This window comes from Larus michahellis, chromosome 23 (genome assembly GCF_964199755.1).
Source record: "Larus michahellis chromosome 23, bLarMic1.1, whole genome shotgun sequence".
Taxonomy (NCBI): Eukaryota; Metazoa; Chordata; class Aves; order Charadriiformes; family Laridae; genus Larus; species Larus michahellis.
In genome coordinates, this window is record NC_133918.1 from 470726 (window position 1) to 482972 (window position 12247).

General features: G+C 55.2%; 1 protein-coding gene across 3 annotated transcripts; it reads left to right on the forward strand.

Annotated features, from left to right (window-relative positions):
* Positions 1–1037: 1037 nt before the first annotated feature.
* LOC141734217 (AN1-type zinc finger protein 5-like) lies at positions 1038–11842 on the forward strand. Of its 3 annotated transcripts, none has more exons than XM_074565666.1 (7): positions 1038–1178; positions 1568–1881; positions 2961–3134; positions 4589–4682; positions 5414–5532; positions 7235–7345; positions 9200–11842. In XM_074565666.1, the coding sequence occupies exons 3-7, from the start codon at positions 2984–2986 to the stop codon at positions 9346–9348; spliced, it is 624 nt and encodes a 207-aa protein (XP_074421767.1). In that variant the 5' UTR covers positions 1038–1178; positions 1568–1881; positions 2961–2983; the 3' UTR covers positions 9349–11842. The 3 variants fall into 3 exon arrangements, with proteins under 3 accessions (XP_074421767.1, XP_074421768.1, XP_074421766.1); XM_074565667.1 differs by having other exon boundaries at positions 1568–1713; XM_074565665.1 differs by lacking the exons at positions 1038–1178; positions 1568–1881 and adding an exon at positions 3569–3746 and having other exon boundaries at positions 3002–3134.
* Positions 11843–12247: the final 405 nt, after the last annotated feature.

Sequence of the window (12247 nt, forward strand, 5' to 3'; positions counted from 1 at the left end):
AAAACCCATCATCCATGGCTTAGAGAAGAGCAGCAGGAAGGGTTTGCAGGCGGGAAGCCCTTCCAGACGGAGACCCCCGATCGTCCCAGCCTCCCTCTCTGTTTGGGGTGACAGGGCTGAGTCCCAGGTCAGCGGGGTCTGGGGCTGCGGGGGATTAATTCTGAGTTAATTCTGTATTGCAACAGAAATGCACAAGGTACATCACCAAGATGTACCACTGTCTTTGAATAAATCGGCTAGCCCCTATAGATGGGGTACAGCCCAGCCCTGAGAGCTGGGGGGGGGTGTATGTGTATTCCCGGCCCCTCTCCTACAGCTGGGGCAGATCCAGCTGAACCCTGGTCCCTGTAGCTGGGGGGGGAAGAGCGCTGCCCACCTTCTCCCACCAGCACCTATAGATGGGATGGCCCTAGTCCTCTGCCCTATAGCTGGGGTCCAGCCAATGTCTCAGTCCCTACAGCCGGGGAGGAAGGTCCCAGCTCCCCCCCTGTAGTCAGGGAATATCTATGTCCCAGCCCCTATAGCTTGGGGAGACAGGGGTCTCACCCTGTCGCCTATAGCCTGGGTCCGACTGTGTCCCAGCCCCTATAGCGGGGTCTCCCAGATCCCCCTCTCTATAGTAGGGCCTGGCCGTGTCCCACCCCTTATACCCATAGGGGAGGCTCAGCCACCTCCCCTATAGCTGGGGCACACCTATACCCCTGCCCATATAGCCAGGGGGATCACAAATACCTCCCCTATAGTTGGGGCACGCCAGCCCCTATATGGGGGGGATGTCACAGCCCCCTCCCTCGTACCTGGGGCACACCTATACACCAGCCCCTATAGCTAGGGGGGGTCACAGCCCTTCCCCTATACCCGGGGCACACCTGTACCCCAGCCCCTATATTGGGGGTGTCACAGCCCCCTCCCCTGTGGCCGGGGCACACCTACACCGCATCTATACCCCAGCCCCTATAGCCAGGCCCCCGCGTCCCCGGCTGCCCGCGGGTCCCCGTCCCATCCCCCCCGTCCCCCCCTCCCCGGGGGAGGGCGCTCGGGGGCCGCGGTCCCGCCGGCACCGCCCGCCATGTTTCCCGGCAGCCCGCCCTGTCCGCCGCCCGCCTGAGCCTCCCGGCGGCCGCCCCGGCCCGGCCCGGCCCGGCGGCCGCCCGCCCGCCTGCCTGTCTCCGCCGCTGGTGAGTGGGGCCCGGCGCGGCCCAGAGCCCCGGCCCGGGCCCGCCCGACGCCGCCGCGTTAGGCCCCAAAGCCTCGACCTCGATTTCCAGCGCCGGCGGGGCGCGGGGCCCGGCCGCGGCGGGGGGGGCGAGGCCGGCCTTCCAGCGGGCAGCGCGGCCGAAGGGTGGCGGGGCGGGCGGGCGGCCCGTGGCCTGCCCTGGCCGGGCGGTGGGTTAGCCTTAGGGCGGAGGGAGCGGTGCAGTTCCCCCGTCGTTCTTCATTCCAGCTGGTTTTGGGGTAAAGCTGTGCGTGTGCCGCTCGGCTCCTGCTGCAGGTTGCCCATGGGCTACCGGCTAAGGGAGAGCTGAACTGGTCCCAAGTCTCAGCACCCGTCGCCTTCTCTCTCCAGGGACGCTCCAAAGCAGAGGCAACTCCTGAAAATCTGTGGTGGCTACCATCCGTCCGGTTCCCTCTGCAGGGATCCAGCCTGACAGGTCTGCTCCCAGTGGGCCCAGCGCGGAGGCGGCTCCTGTGGCTGCTGGTGCCAACAGAGAGGTCAGTTTGGGCTGGGAAAGGATTTCTGGTCTGGTAATGGGAACACCGGCCTGAGCTCTGCAAGGGGAGCCCTGAGTGCGGAGTGGAGATTCCTATCGCCCAGCTGAGGACAAGGAGGAACGAACCAGAGCTGATCCACCTCCATCCCACGGGAGTGCTCTTGGGAGGGTAATTATTTCTTGTTCCTCTTGTTTTATTGGAGCAAGTCCTGTAGGAGCATGAAAGAAAGCGGCAGAGTTTGTCTGTGAAGTGGTGGATGCTTTGTGCGTCCCACAAAGGGGATCGCTTGTGGTGCTCCCAGTCTTTGAGCTGGAACCACCTGTGCCCGCTGCAGTCCCCTGAACGTCCTCTCCCCTTGTCCTCTGTCGAAGCTGGATCAGCTGCAGCTGCGTTGATCACACACATCTGAATTGGTGTTGGTTGTTGCCGGGAGTTACTGCTTACGGTTCTGGTTTGAAGGGGTGTGGTGCAGTTTGACCATGAAAATGCTACACCATGTGTGGCTGGAAGGGGCCACTTCCCGGGTCTGGAGGTGACTGCGTGTGATCCAGAGATAAGTTATTAAGATTAATTTTAAAAGTAGGTTTCACTGTGCCTGCTGCTTCCCCTGGGAAGGTGTTCCAGAATCGCATCTTACTGCTGGAAAGAAACCTTATCCAGCCAAACTATGCTAACGTTCCCTTTGTCCGCCAGCATATGTCAGGAAATACAGGAGTCGGTCAAAACTGAGAGTGAGTGAGTTCTTTTTGCATCACTTACATCATCTTCCTGAGAACTAAAAAAGTAAAACAGTCTTGAAATGAAAAAAAATGCTGCTAAGTGCAAACTGTGACTAACAAGGCTGGACGCTAGCTGTTTGAGTGGTGTTCTTTGTTTCGGTGTTTGCAGGAGTCATTAGTGGCGCTGCGATGGCCCTTCTTGTTACCGTTGGTGAGACGATCGCTGGGGTGTAACATGTGTGTCCTCACCGGGTGCTTAGGGAGCCTCGTGGTGCGAGGAGGGGACACCGGGGGCTCCTGTTGATGTTTCCTCCTCCTGGCAGCTGAGCCCTGGGTGGCCCCAGGACCCGGGTCCCCCGGCTGCTTATGAGCCCTGCGTCCCACTGAAGGGACCCAGATCGCGTTGTTGTGCACGTGCAGGATTTGGCCTCCCTTGGGATCCTTTGTGCTCCTTCCTGATCAGATGCAGCCGACAACGAGCGAGCGCTCTGACCCTAACAGCTGTCTCCGTTTGGTTCCTGTTTGTAGCTTGGTGCCTTGGAGGAGAGAGGATGGCTCAGGAGACGAACCAAACCCAGGTGCCTCTGCTCTGTACCACGGGCTGTGGATTTTATGGCAGCCCCCGCACCAACGGGATGTGCTCCGTTTGCTATAAGGAGTTTCTGCAGAGACAGCAGAGCAGTGACCGGATAAGCCCCCCAGGTAGAGGATTTTTGTCCATGAAATCTCTCTTAAATGGGTGCCTGGATGCAAACTGTGTTAGGCAACTGGGATAGAGCACGGTACTGGTACTGACACATTTACTCCCTCCTGGAAAACTCCTGTCTTTCCCTTCTTGTGTAGACCCAAGCCTCTAAATCAAAGACCCCTGAGCCTTTGGACGTTTCTGTTCCCTGTGAGGGGTCAGTTGTCTTCCCAGTCCCAGATGACTGGAAGCCCTGACCCAGCCGGCACCTTCCAGGAAGCTGTAAAACTTCACTTGCACTAACAGTGGCCCAGGTTTTTAGCTATTACCTGCTCCCTGAGTTAGGTGCTGACTGCTGGGAACCACACTAGATTCCTGAAATGAAATTTTATTTGGGAAGAATTTGGCCTTTTGGGTTTGCATGATTTTTTTTTTTTTTTTATCTTGACAGGGTTGACAATTAAAAGCAATGAAATCAAAGGTCTGTTTCTTGCAGCTAAACAGAGCTGACATAGCACCGAGCTGGGAGGCAGCTAGGTGCACAGAAAGGATGCTCTTTCCATCGTTAGCAGGATTTTCTTTTGCTGAGAGTTTGTGCAGATGCCGCATGTGCAGCCTTTGCTATACTGGTGAGAAACGCCTTCTAGAGATCTTCCGCAGCTTTGTTCCCGAGTGTAATAATGGTTTTCCTTGAATTACCCACCTAAAATATATATTAGAAACACAGCCTGTCCTGACAAAGGGGTTTTCTAAAGACCCTGACTTAGATCCTCAGCTGACATAATAAACCAAGATGTCACTATCGAAGCCAGTTCCTTTCAGCACATGAGGATCTGGTTCTTAGACCTTGGAGAAGCTGCAAAGTAACATTGAGTTCAAGGTATGTTGGTAACTGCAGCGCTTTCATTTATACCGACAGGAGAATATTTATGCCGATGCAGAGTTTGCTTTGTGATGCTGAGGAAAAGACGGGAAAGCAAAGAAGGAGGGAGGTGTCATGGGTGACCGAAGTCAGATTTTACCAGATGTTAAAAAAACCACGCAGTAATGGAAGGGATTCAGCACAATAACTCCTGCGAATAAACCCGCATCCCTCAAAAGGGAGCTCGCAGATCCCGGGAGCTGAACAGGTCTCTGTAAATGAGGCCTGCAGCTCTCAGGAGGATGAGCAGGGGTGTTACGATCCTGGTAACATAGATCAGTCATTCCTGATCTCCTGTAAGAATGGCTGCATTGGGTCACAGTGAGATCCATCCAGCTATGATGTGTTGTCCCCACAGAGACCTACACACAAATTTGGAGGGGAGAGTATAAGAGCGGGGATCTAGGAGCCATCCCGACCAGAGTGCGCCCTCCCAGCTCCTGGTAGGGAGCTGAAAGTGCTTATCCTGCTTTCTTCTTGGCTGTCAAGCACCCGAGGAACTTGCTGACATTTTCAAGCATTTACCAAGTCTGTGTTCTTGTTTTGTAGCCCCCAGTGGTCCCAACGGCAGCCCCATGGCTTCAGATTCAATTGCAGGGCAGCGTGCAGAGGGAGACTCCACGCCTGAGGACGCGAAAGCCAGGTAGGGGTGTAGTCTGTGGGGTGGGGGATCTGGAGCTGTGCTAAAAACCAGCCCTGGGACTGAAGGGGCAGGCTCTCATCCTTCGTATGGCCAAGGGGATCTGTAAATCAGGCTGCATCAAACACTCTTCGTTGTGACCCTGGTTTATCTGGAAGACTGAGATGTCCCTGATGATGGCGACTGTGTAGAGTCAGGTACCAGTGGGTGGGTAGTAAATTAAAACCTGTAGTAAACTAAGTGGCATCCTGGTTCTTGTGGAGCCAGCGCACCTTGTCTGTCATGAGCTGTCTAAAACTGCTGGGCTTCAACTAAGTGAAAGAATCTGGTGATGATCCAGCCTGGGAGCTGTGACAGCAGGATTAGGGACCTTGGTCACGTTTGATGGGAAGGAAGATAGTGCTGCATTGAGCTCTACCATCGCATTACAGTCCTGACTCATAACTCTGTTTCCCTGTCCTTGGACTTGTTTGGATGGGCTGTTGCCTTGGCTTTGCGATATAATTGGGTGGAAAAGGAAACTGAGATCATCACGGATTCATTCCATTTATGTCTATGAAGAACTTTGATCCCAAATCTCAAGGGGAATTGGCCTGCTGTACTCCTGAGCTACCTCTGGGTATAATGAAATTAACTTTATGGGCTGAAGATCTCTCCCACATAACTGTTCATCAAAAGAAAATACTTGTGTTTAATCTATGGGTGGTTTGTTTGTTTGTTGCAAATGCTCCCAGCGCCCAAACTCCTGTGACCCATCAGATGACAGCCATGAGCATATCCAGAGAAGAAAACAGCAGCGAGACAGAAGAATTCATCAAGACAGAAGAAGCCTCGGCAGCATCCTCCTCATCAGGTAGATGGTTTGGCCTTTGCGCAAGTCTGAATGACACCGGTCTCGCAAGTCGGTTGGAGCAGCAAGTACGATACTGGCCACTAACTCCAGGGGACGATTGTTACCTCCCGGCAGTAAAGATACACCTAGCAGGAGAGCTGAGGAGAAAACGGTTTGTCTGATTCTGAAACAGGGAGGAGAGAAAATGCTGTGCCTGAGGGCAGGCCGATAGAGATTGCTTTGTGGGTTGAGGGCTGAGTAGCTGCCAGCCCTCACTCGCTGGCAGGAGGATAATCTTCCATGACGCCTATCCTAGCGAATGGCAGAAAGCCCGGAGCGTCCCACAGTCTCCTGCACGGCTGTTGTTGGCTGCATTTCCCTGCCATCTCTGGAGGGAGGAAAGGAGATGGATCCAGTGTAGTCTGGGGAGAGAGAGACGTGTTTGTGATGGTGCCCAGGGACAGCTGCTGGCCTGATGGTTGTCGTCCTGTGTGATGGGAGGCATACCTGCCCCTCAGAGGGGAGTGTTACTGCTGTTGCTGTGTTTGCAAAGTGGGTACCTCAAAGTGATAGAGGAGCTCGGGTGTCGTTGCCCAGCAGGGTGCATCCTGCAGTTGATGAGTTACAGGGTGAGCTGTTGTGTTGCAGCCGAGCCGTAACCAAGTGACACTGCATTGGAGACGCCCTCCTTTAGTTCAACTGACAGTTCGCTTGCCTTCAAAGCTAAAAAAAAACCCCTGAATTGTTGGTTGCTAAAAAAACAGGCTGTAGTCACCGCACATGACTGCGCATTTTGGATTTGGTAATCCCTGGCCTGCAAGCCCAGGAGACAATTTATAACAGGCAGGTGAGAGACTGTTTGGTGAAAGAGAGGGGTGGGAGAGACTGCCCCTTTCTTCTGATTTAGAAAGCTGTTTAGGGTCAGATCCACAAAGCTGTCGCTGCCTCTGCCTCCTGTCTGACAGTCCTCCTCTGTCCTCTCTCTGACTCTGACTGTCTCCTTAGCCCGATTTTCAGAGCCGCGTGCGCTGCAGGTGTGTATCTGCTAGCAGTTGGAGCTCCTCCCTCCTGTTGACTTCTCTAGCCTGCTTGGGTACTGTAGGAAATCCCGCTAAGCATCAGTGACCTTTAACAATCTGGCTTTCAGAGCTCAGTTTTCCTTTTGGTAGATTAGAGGCAGCGATGAGTATCTGTGTAAAGCGTTCTGAGACCTACATATGAGGAACACTTACATAAGAGTCAGCAAAAATAATTAGTAGTACTTACAAGGGGTTAACTTTTTTTTTTCCCTGTGAAGATTAACTCCAGGCTCAGCTGTGCAGTTGAGTTACTGTACATCAGCTAAGCTGTAGTGACTATCCAGATGCATGCTTAACCTATGGCAAGCACCAGGTAATTCTACTTATTACCTTTTCTCAGCCGGAGCTAAATGGCATCACGTTACCTTATGTGTGCCTTAACTAAACTGTAATATCTCCTTGGTGTTTCTGGGCCTTGGACTTAAGGAACTTGAAACGGAGAGAAAACATGAGGCTGTGCGAGGTGTGGGTCTCTGTGGAACAAGGCAAATCTCACAGCCTGGGGGATGTCGGCCAGGGCAAGGTGCACACAGAGGTGTCTGGCAGAGGCCCAGAATCACAGGGCACCAAGAAACTCCTGCAATAAAACAAATGTGTCGCTTGGTTTATCAAGAAGTATAGTAAAACTCTTGTGTCTGTTTCAGGTACCCTGCTTGAAATATCCCAGAACACAGCTGAGGGCAAGGCAGCTTCAGAAAAACCCAAACAGAAGAAGAATCGCTGCTTCACTTGCCGGAAGAAGATAGGGCTAACTGGTAAGACCCTGGCTGTGGGGAAAGCTTGCCTGTGGCTTAAGTAGTCTGGTTTCGTAGCCCTGCGGGCGGATCTCCTTCTGCTGTGATGCTGCCTGCGTTCAGAGGTTGGTGTGGGTCAGTGGTTGGAAGTACCCTCCAAAACGTCTCTTTACATCCGCAAGACAGGTGCTGCAGGGGAGGTAGGAGGGGAGCTCCGACCTGCCAGCAGTGCGGTCCGAGGCAGAGAATGTGCCGCTCGCTGCCAGGGTCCCTGCCAGCTCTTGGATGCAGGATCGCGGAACTGGATGGAGCAGTGCCTCTCAAGTTATTTCTGCCTGCTCAGCAAAAGCTGCTTGTAGAAGCAAAGGCAGTGCTCGCTGTGGATCTAATTCTGCTCCTGTTCAAGTCAGTGGTAAAGCTTTCATAATAGTGACATGAACTGAGTTAGACCCAAACTAGGAAATCCCACTCCAAGACTCGTCCCATTTGTTAACGTTGCTTGGCTTCTGCGTTTAGCTTCCCGAGAGCGGGACGGTGCTCAGCGTTCAGCCTGTAAAGCTGAAGAGAGAGAGGTACTGAGGTGGTGTCAGGTGACTGGTATCAGTGGGAAAACTGCCCCTGGAAAGGGAAGCAATTAACTTGGTTGTGGTTTGTTCATAAAAACATCATTCCCCTAAATTGACTCTGGTGTTTAGTGTTTCCGTGGAAAAAGTTAACTCCAGAGCTGTGCAGGTCACGCTGTTGTAGCGAGGCGCTCGCTTCTTTAGCCTCCTTGGTGCATCCAGCAGCCAGGGACTGCACACACGCTTCCGTGTTCGTCGCATGACTTTGTCAGAGTCTGGCCCCCAGGAGGTTTGCCCGGTGTCTGGCCCCGTGGAGCCTGAGCTTGCCAGGAGATTTGAGGGTGCTGTCATAGAAGAAATGTGGGTTTATAAGCCTGGGACTGGGCAGGGTACTCTGTGCCTGGCCTTCAGAACTGCAGGGAGGGTTGTTTTCCTGGATGGGTGTTTCCTTAAGAGCTTCAAACTGTGAGAAGTTTTCCTCTCCTTTGGGGATCAACTTGCTGTGAACTTGCCGAGAACTCCTGTGAATTCAGGGCATTTAGGGTAAAATGAGTTTTCTCAAATAGGAGTAAACTGGCACCTTGTAGCAAGGTGTTTGTGGTCTTTACAGCCTGTAGTTGGAAAGGTGTGAAAGGGGAGGGCGTGATTCACTGCCAGTGTGATGGGAGCTGATCTGTTGGCCTGCAGCAAAACCCTTCCCTGCTCCCTGCCTTAGTTTCCCCATGTGCTGTGATAAGCTTGCGCTTCTGAACAGCATTGTCTCCAAGTGAAGTGCTAAATGATGAATTTTGAAGCCTAAATAGCTCAAAAGTGATCCTAACGAGGTGAAGGTTTTGCTGTTTGCTGGCTTACTACTGGTCGGTCCAGATGCTGCTGTGTGACGCGTGGGGAGCCAGCCTGGCTCGGAAGGCTGAGCTCCAGTTCAGGCTGCCTGCTCGCTGCCTGGGGAGCCTGGTCTGGATTACCAATCTGGCACTCTGCGGTCCCCAGCATGTCCCTTGTCCCCGGGGAGCGCAGAGAGCAGCTGCTGTGGGAGCGTTTCCCACTGCCGTGACAGCTGGGGCTGCCCAGAGCATGCGTGTGCTCACGGGAGCAGCTAAGCCTGGGGAAACTGAAGAGCAACCCATGGTCTTCCCCCACGCTGAGACTCCCTTTCGCCTGTCGGGGACAGCGGCCCCCTCCCTCGTCTGACCCTTTTTCTGTGTTAGTGGAGTTTCCTGGCCTGGCAGGAAGGAGTGGGGGCCCTGCTGCCTTCCCGTCCAGCTGGACAGGGATTAACGCAGCTTTGTTTCTCTGCTCTTCCTCCCTTCAGGCTTCGACTGCCGCTGCGGGAACCTGTTCTGTGCCATTCACCGGTACTCCGACATGCACGCCTGCCCCTACGACTACAAGGCAGAAGCCGCCGAGAAGATTCGTAAGGAGAACCCCATCGTTATCGCTGAGAAGATCCAGAAGTTGTGAAGGGGGCTGAGCCGCTCAAACTGCAGACAGGTGGCCTGGTGCTCCTCTCCTTCTTCCCAGCCTTCCTGCTCTTCCTCCCAGCCCCATCAGTGGTGCAATGGGGATTCCAACAGCACACAGCAACCAGCACCCGGACATAGGGACTTCTCACACCTCCTTGGCAGACACTTGCTGTTCCTTCTTTCCCTTCCTGCCTGTCTGACAGCCACAGCCCAGCCGATCCCTTCTTGACCAGCTTCCCAAGGGAAAAGGGACTGTCCTGCCCTGCCGCTCCAGTGCTGAGACCTTTGGACTTGTCTTCTGCCGGCGCAGTTTGCGTGGCGCGGGCAGCCAGGCTCTTCCAGGCAGCCTTTCCCTTCATCCAGCAGCTCCGAGTCCTGTGAAACCACCCAGGACTTGTGGCTGGAGCCTGTCAGCTGCTGCTGGACTTTGTTCCCTCTGCCCTTCCATTTCTTTGTGGCGGATGTAAAACCGGGAGCCGGGGAATCCCGGCAGCAAGGCTGCCCTCTGCTCCCGAGAGGTGTTTGGTCTCAGATGCAGAAAAGAGGATTCTGTAGTTTTAACGCCCCAAATACCCCTCCCTTTGAGACGCTGTTGTTGAAGCACCGGGATGGTTAGGCAGCAGGGCACCAGCACAGTAAAGTTATTTTGTGGCTTGAAGCAATGTAGACACGCTCCAGCCGCAGGTCAGGGCCTTTAGGAAGGTACCACTCGCTGCCTCTTGCCACAGGGAGGGAGCCGGCCAGGCTTGCTGCGGCCAGGGATGTGGCTGGACACCCTTGCACCAGCCTCCTGTGCTTCAACACCCCCTGAATAACTGCTGGCCCCTTCCCAAGCGAGGTTTGTTGTAACACAGCAGCGCCTGCGCCTCTCCTCTCCCCTCCACTCCCTGCCTTCTGCCTTACACGAGTCTTTCTCATCAGGGTTGTGCACAAAGCTCAGATCGCCAAACCTCCGCTTCCTTTCCTGTCCCTGCATGCAGGCAGACGGCGGGGACCCTTCCTCCCCCGTGGGCCTCGCTGATACTCGGTGACAGCTTTTCTCCCTGTGAGCACGTTGGCTCGGGAAGCCCACCCAGCTGCCCTGCTCTCCTGTCTCCCTGCTTGTCCCCATGGGAGGAGAGGCAGAGCCAGATGCAAAACGCTCCAAAAGATGGACAGAGGGATGTGGGACACAGGGAAAGGCACATGGAGGGCTGCAGGGTGCACGGAAAGTCAGGAGGAGGATCCTGGGGTGCCCATAAGCACAGGCAAGGGCTTTCAGAAAGGCCTGTGGAGAGCCCCGGGGAGCAGCGAGAGGCACTTGGGAGGGCTCTGGGCCCTCTGAAACACTCATAGAGGTCTCAGGGTTTCTGGAAGACTCAGGGAGGGCTCTGGGGTAGAAGAGGAGGTGAAAGGAGAGCTTTGGGGTACACTGAAAGCGCTTGGGTGCCCTAAAAGGCACTTGGAGTGCTCTGGGGCGTGCACACACACATGGAGGGCTTTGGGGTGCAGGGAAAGCCAAATGCCAGGCTTGGGAGCACTCCAGAAAAAACGTGGAGGTCTCTGAGGCTGTTAGAAAGGATAACGCGGGGCTCAGGTACACAGCGCAAGGCAGGCGGAGGCTCCCGGGGCACACTGAAAGCCTCCTCCACACCATGCAGGGTCTGTGCCCACCTTGCCGGGGAGGATTCTCCTCTCTGGGAACGCCAGGAGTGGGGCTGCAGCCATGGTGCTCCTGGCGGTCTCGCAAACAGAGAAACACGGACAGGTCCTGAGGGAAAAGCAGCGGCCTCTGCCCCACTTCTGGCCATCCCACGCTTTGGAAGCGTTTCCCTCTGCATCAGCTCGTATAAGGGCGTCGGGGAGCGGTGCTGCAGGGGCTGAAGCAGCAGCCAGGAGAAGTCACGGCAGCTCCTTCCAAGTGTGAGTTTGTTCCCTGGTTTATGGCAATTCTGCCCCAGTGATTGCAGGGGGATTGTTCCGAAGGCTTTAGTTTTCCTGTCTGATTTCAGCCAAAGCGGTGTGTGCCTTGCGGCAGCTATCATCATATGGTGTTGCTGGGAGGATTCGGACCTCCAAAAATGATGCAAATCTCCTGGCAGCGCGGAGCAGAGGCGAGGCTGGGTCCCGCCAGCCTTTTCCTCAAGTTTGTGCTTCTGGGCAATATAAGCGTCACGTCCGGAGCACGCGAGTGGTAGCACGTTTCAGTGCTGGGACGCACCTGGGCCGTACGTGCGGTGCCGGTGGTGCGTGGCGAGGCTGGATTTCGCCATTGAGGTTTTGGCTGAGAACGAGCCGTCGCTCTGGAGGGGAAGAGTTGTGAGAAATTGCCACTGCCCCTTGCCTTGCATTCACACGAAGGGCGCGAGTCCCTGGGGAGGGAAATCGGCTCCCGCGGATGCAACGGGAACCAAAAGGGGCAGCCGCCTGCTTTTCCACCACCTACCTTTTTCCCTTTTATTTTTTTTTCCTCTTCAGAAGTGTAAATATTAATACAGTCTAGTTTGCTTGGCTGCTGTGGATGGTTCATTACGGGCACGCATGTGTCACACAGCGTCTCAGCACTGGGCTCCTGTGGGGCTCTGTGCCTCAGTTTCCCCACGGCTAGGTAACTAATGGTGCCCGGTGCTGGCACCTGGCATCCTGGGGCCGTATCCAGCACTCCTGAGGGACCAGAATTCCTTCTTGGTGGGGGAGCTGCCATCTCCACCCGCGTTTTCAGGGCGGGAGTGGGACCCCACGGTGCTTGTGAAGCCGGGATGGGTGGCGGGGTTGAGCCCGGGCCTATGGTCCCACCGGGGCCTAGGCCCGGTCTCAACCGCCCCCACACACCCCGGGGTCCATTTTAAGGGTTTGGCATCTGGATGAAGGGGGGGCGGTCGTGGCCACGCGTGAGCTCCGTGCGGGGGTTCGTTCCC

What these genes read in the sequence shown, in the direction of transcription:
- LOC141734217 (XM_074565665.1), top strand. Translation starts at nt 3,587, where the DNA reads ATGAAATCAAAGGTCTGTTTCTTGCAGCTAAACAGAGCTGACATAGCA. An exon ending in GTGCAGCCTTTGCTATACTG is followed by an intron (nt 3,747 to 4,588) that starts GTGAGAAACGCC and finishes CTTGTTTTGTAG; the next exon opens with CCCCCAGTGGTCCCAACGGC. An exon ending in GGCAGCATCCTCCTCATCAG is followed by an intron (nt 5,533 to 7,234) that starts GTAGATGGTTTG and finishes TGTCTGTTTCAG; the next exon opens with GTACCCTGCTTGAAATATCC.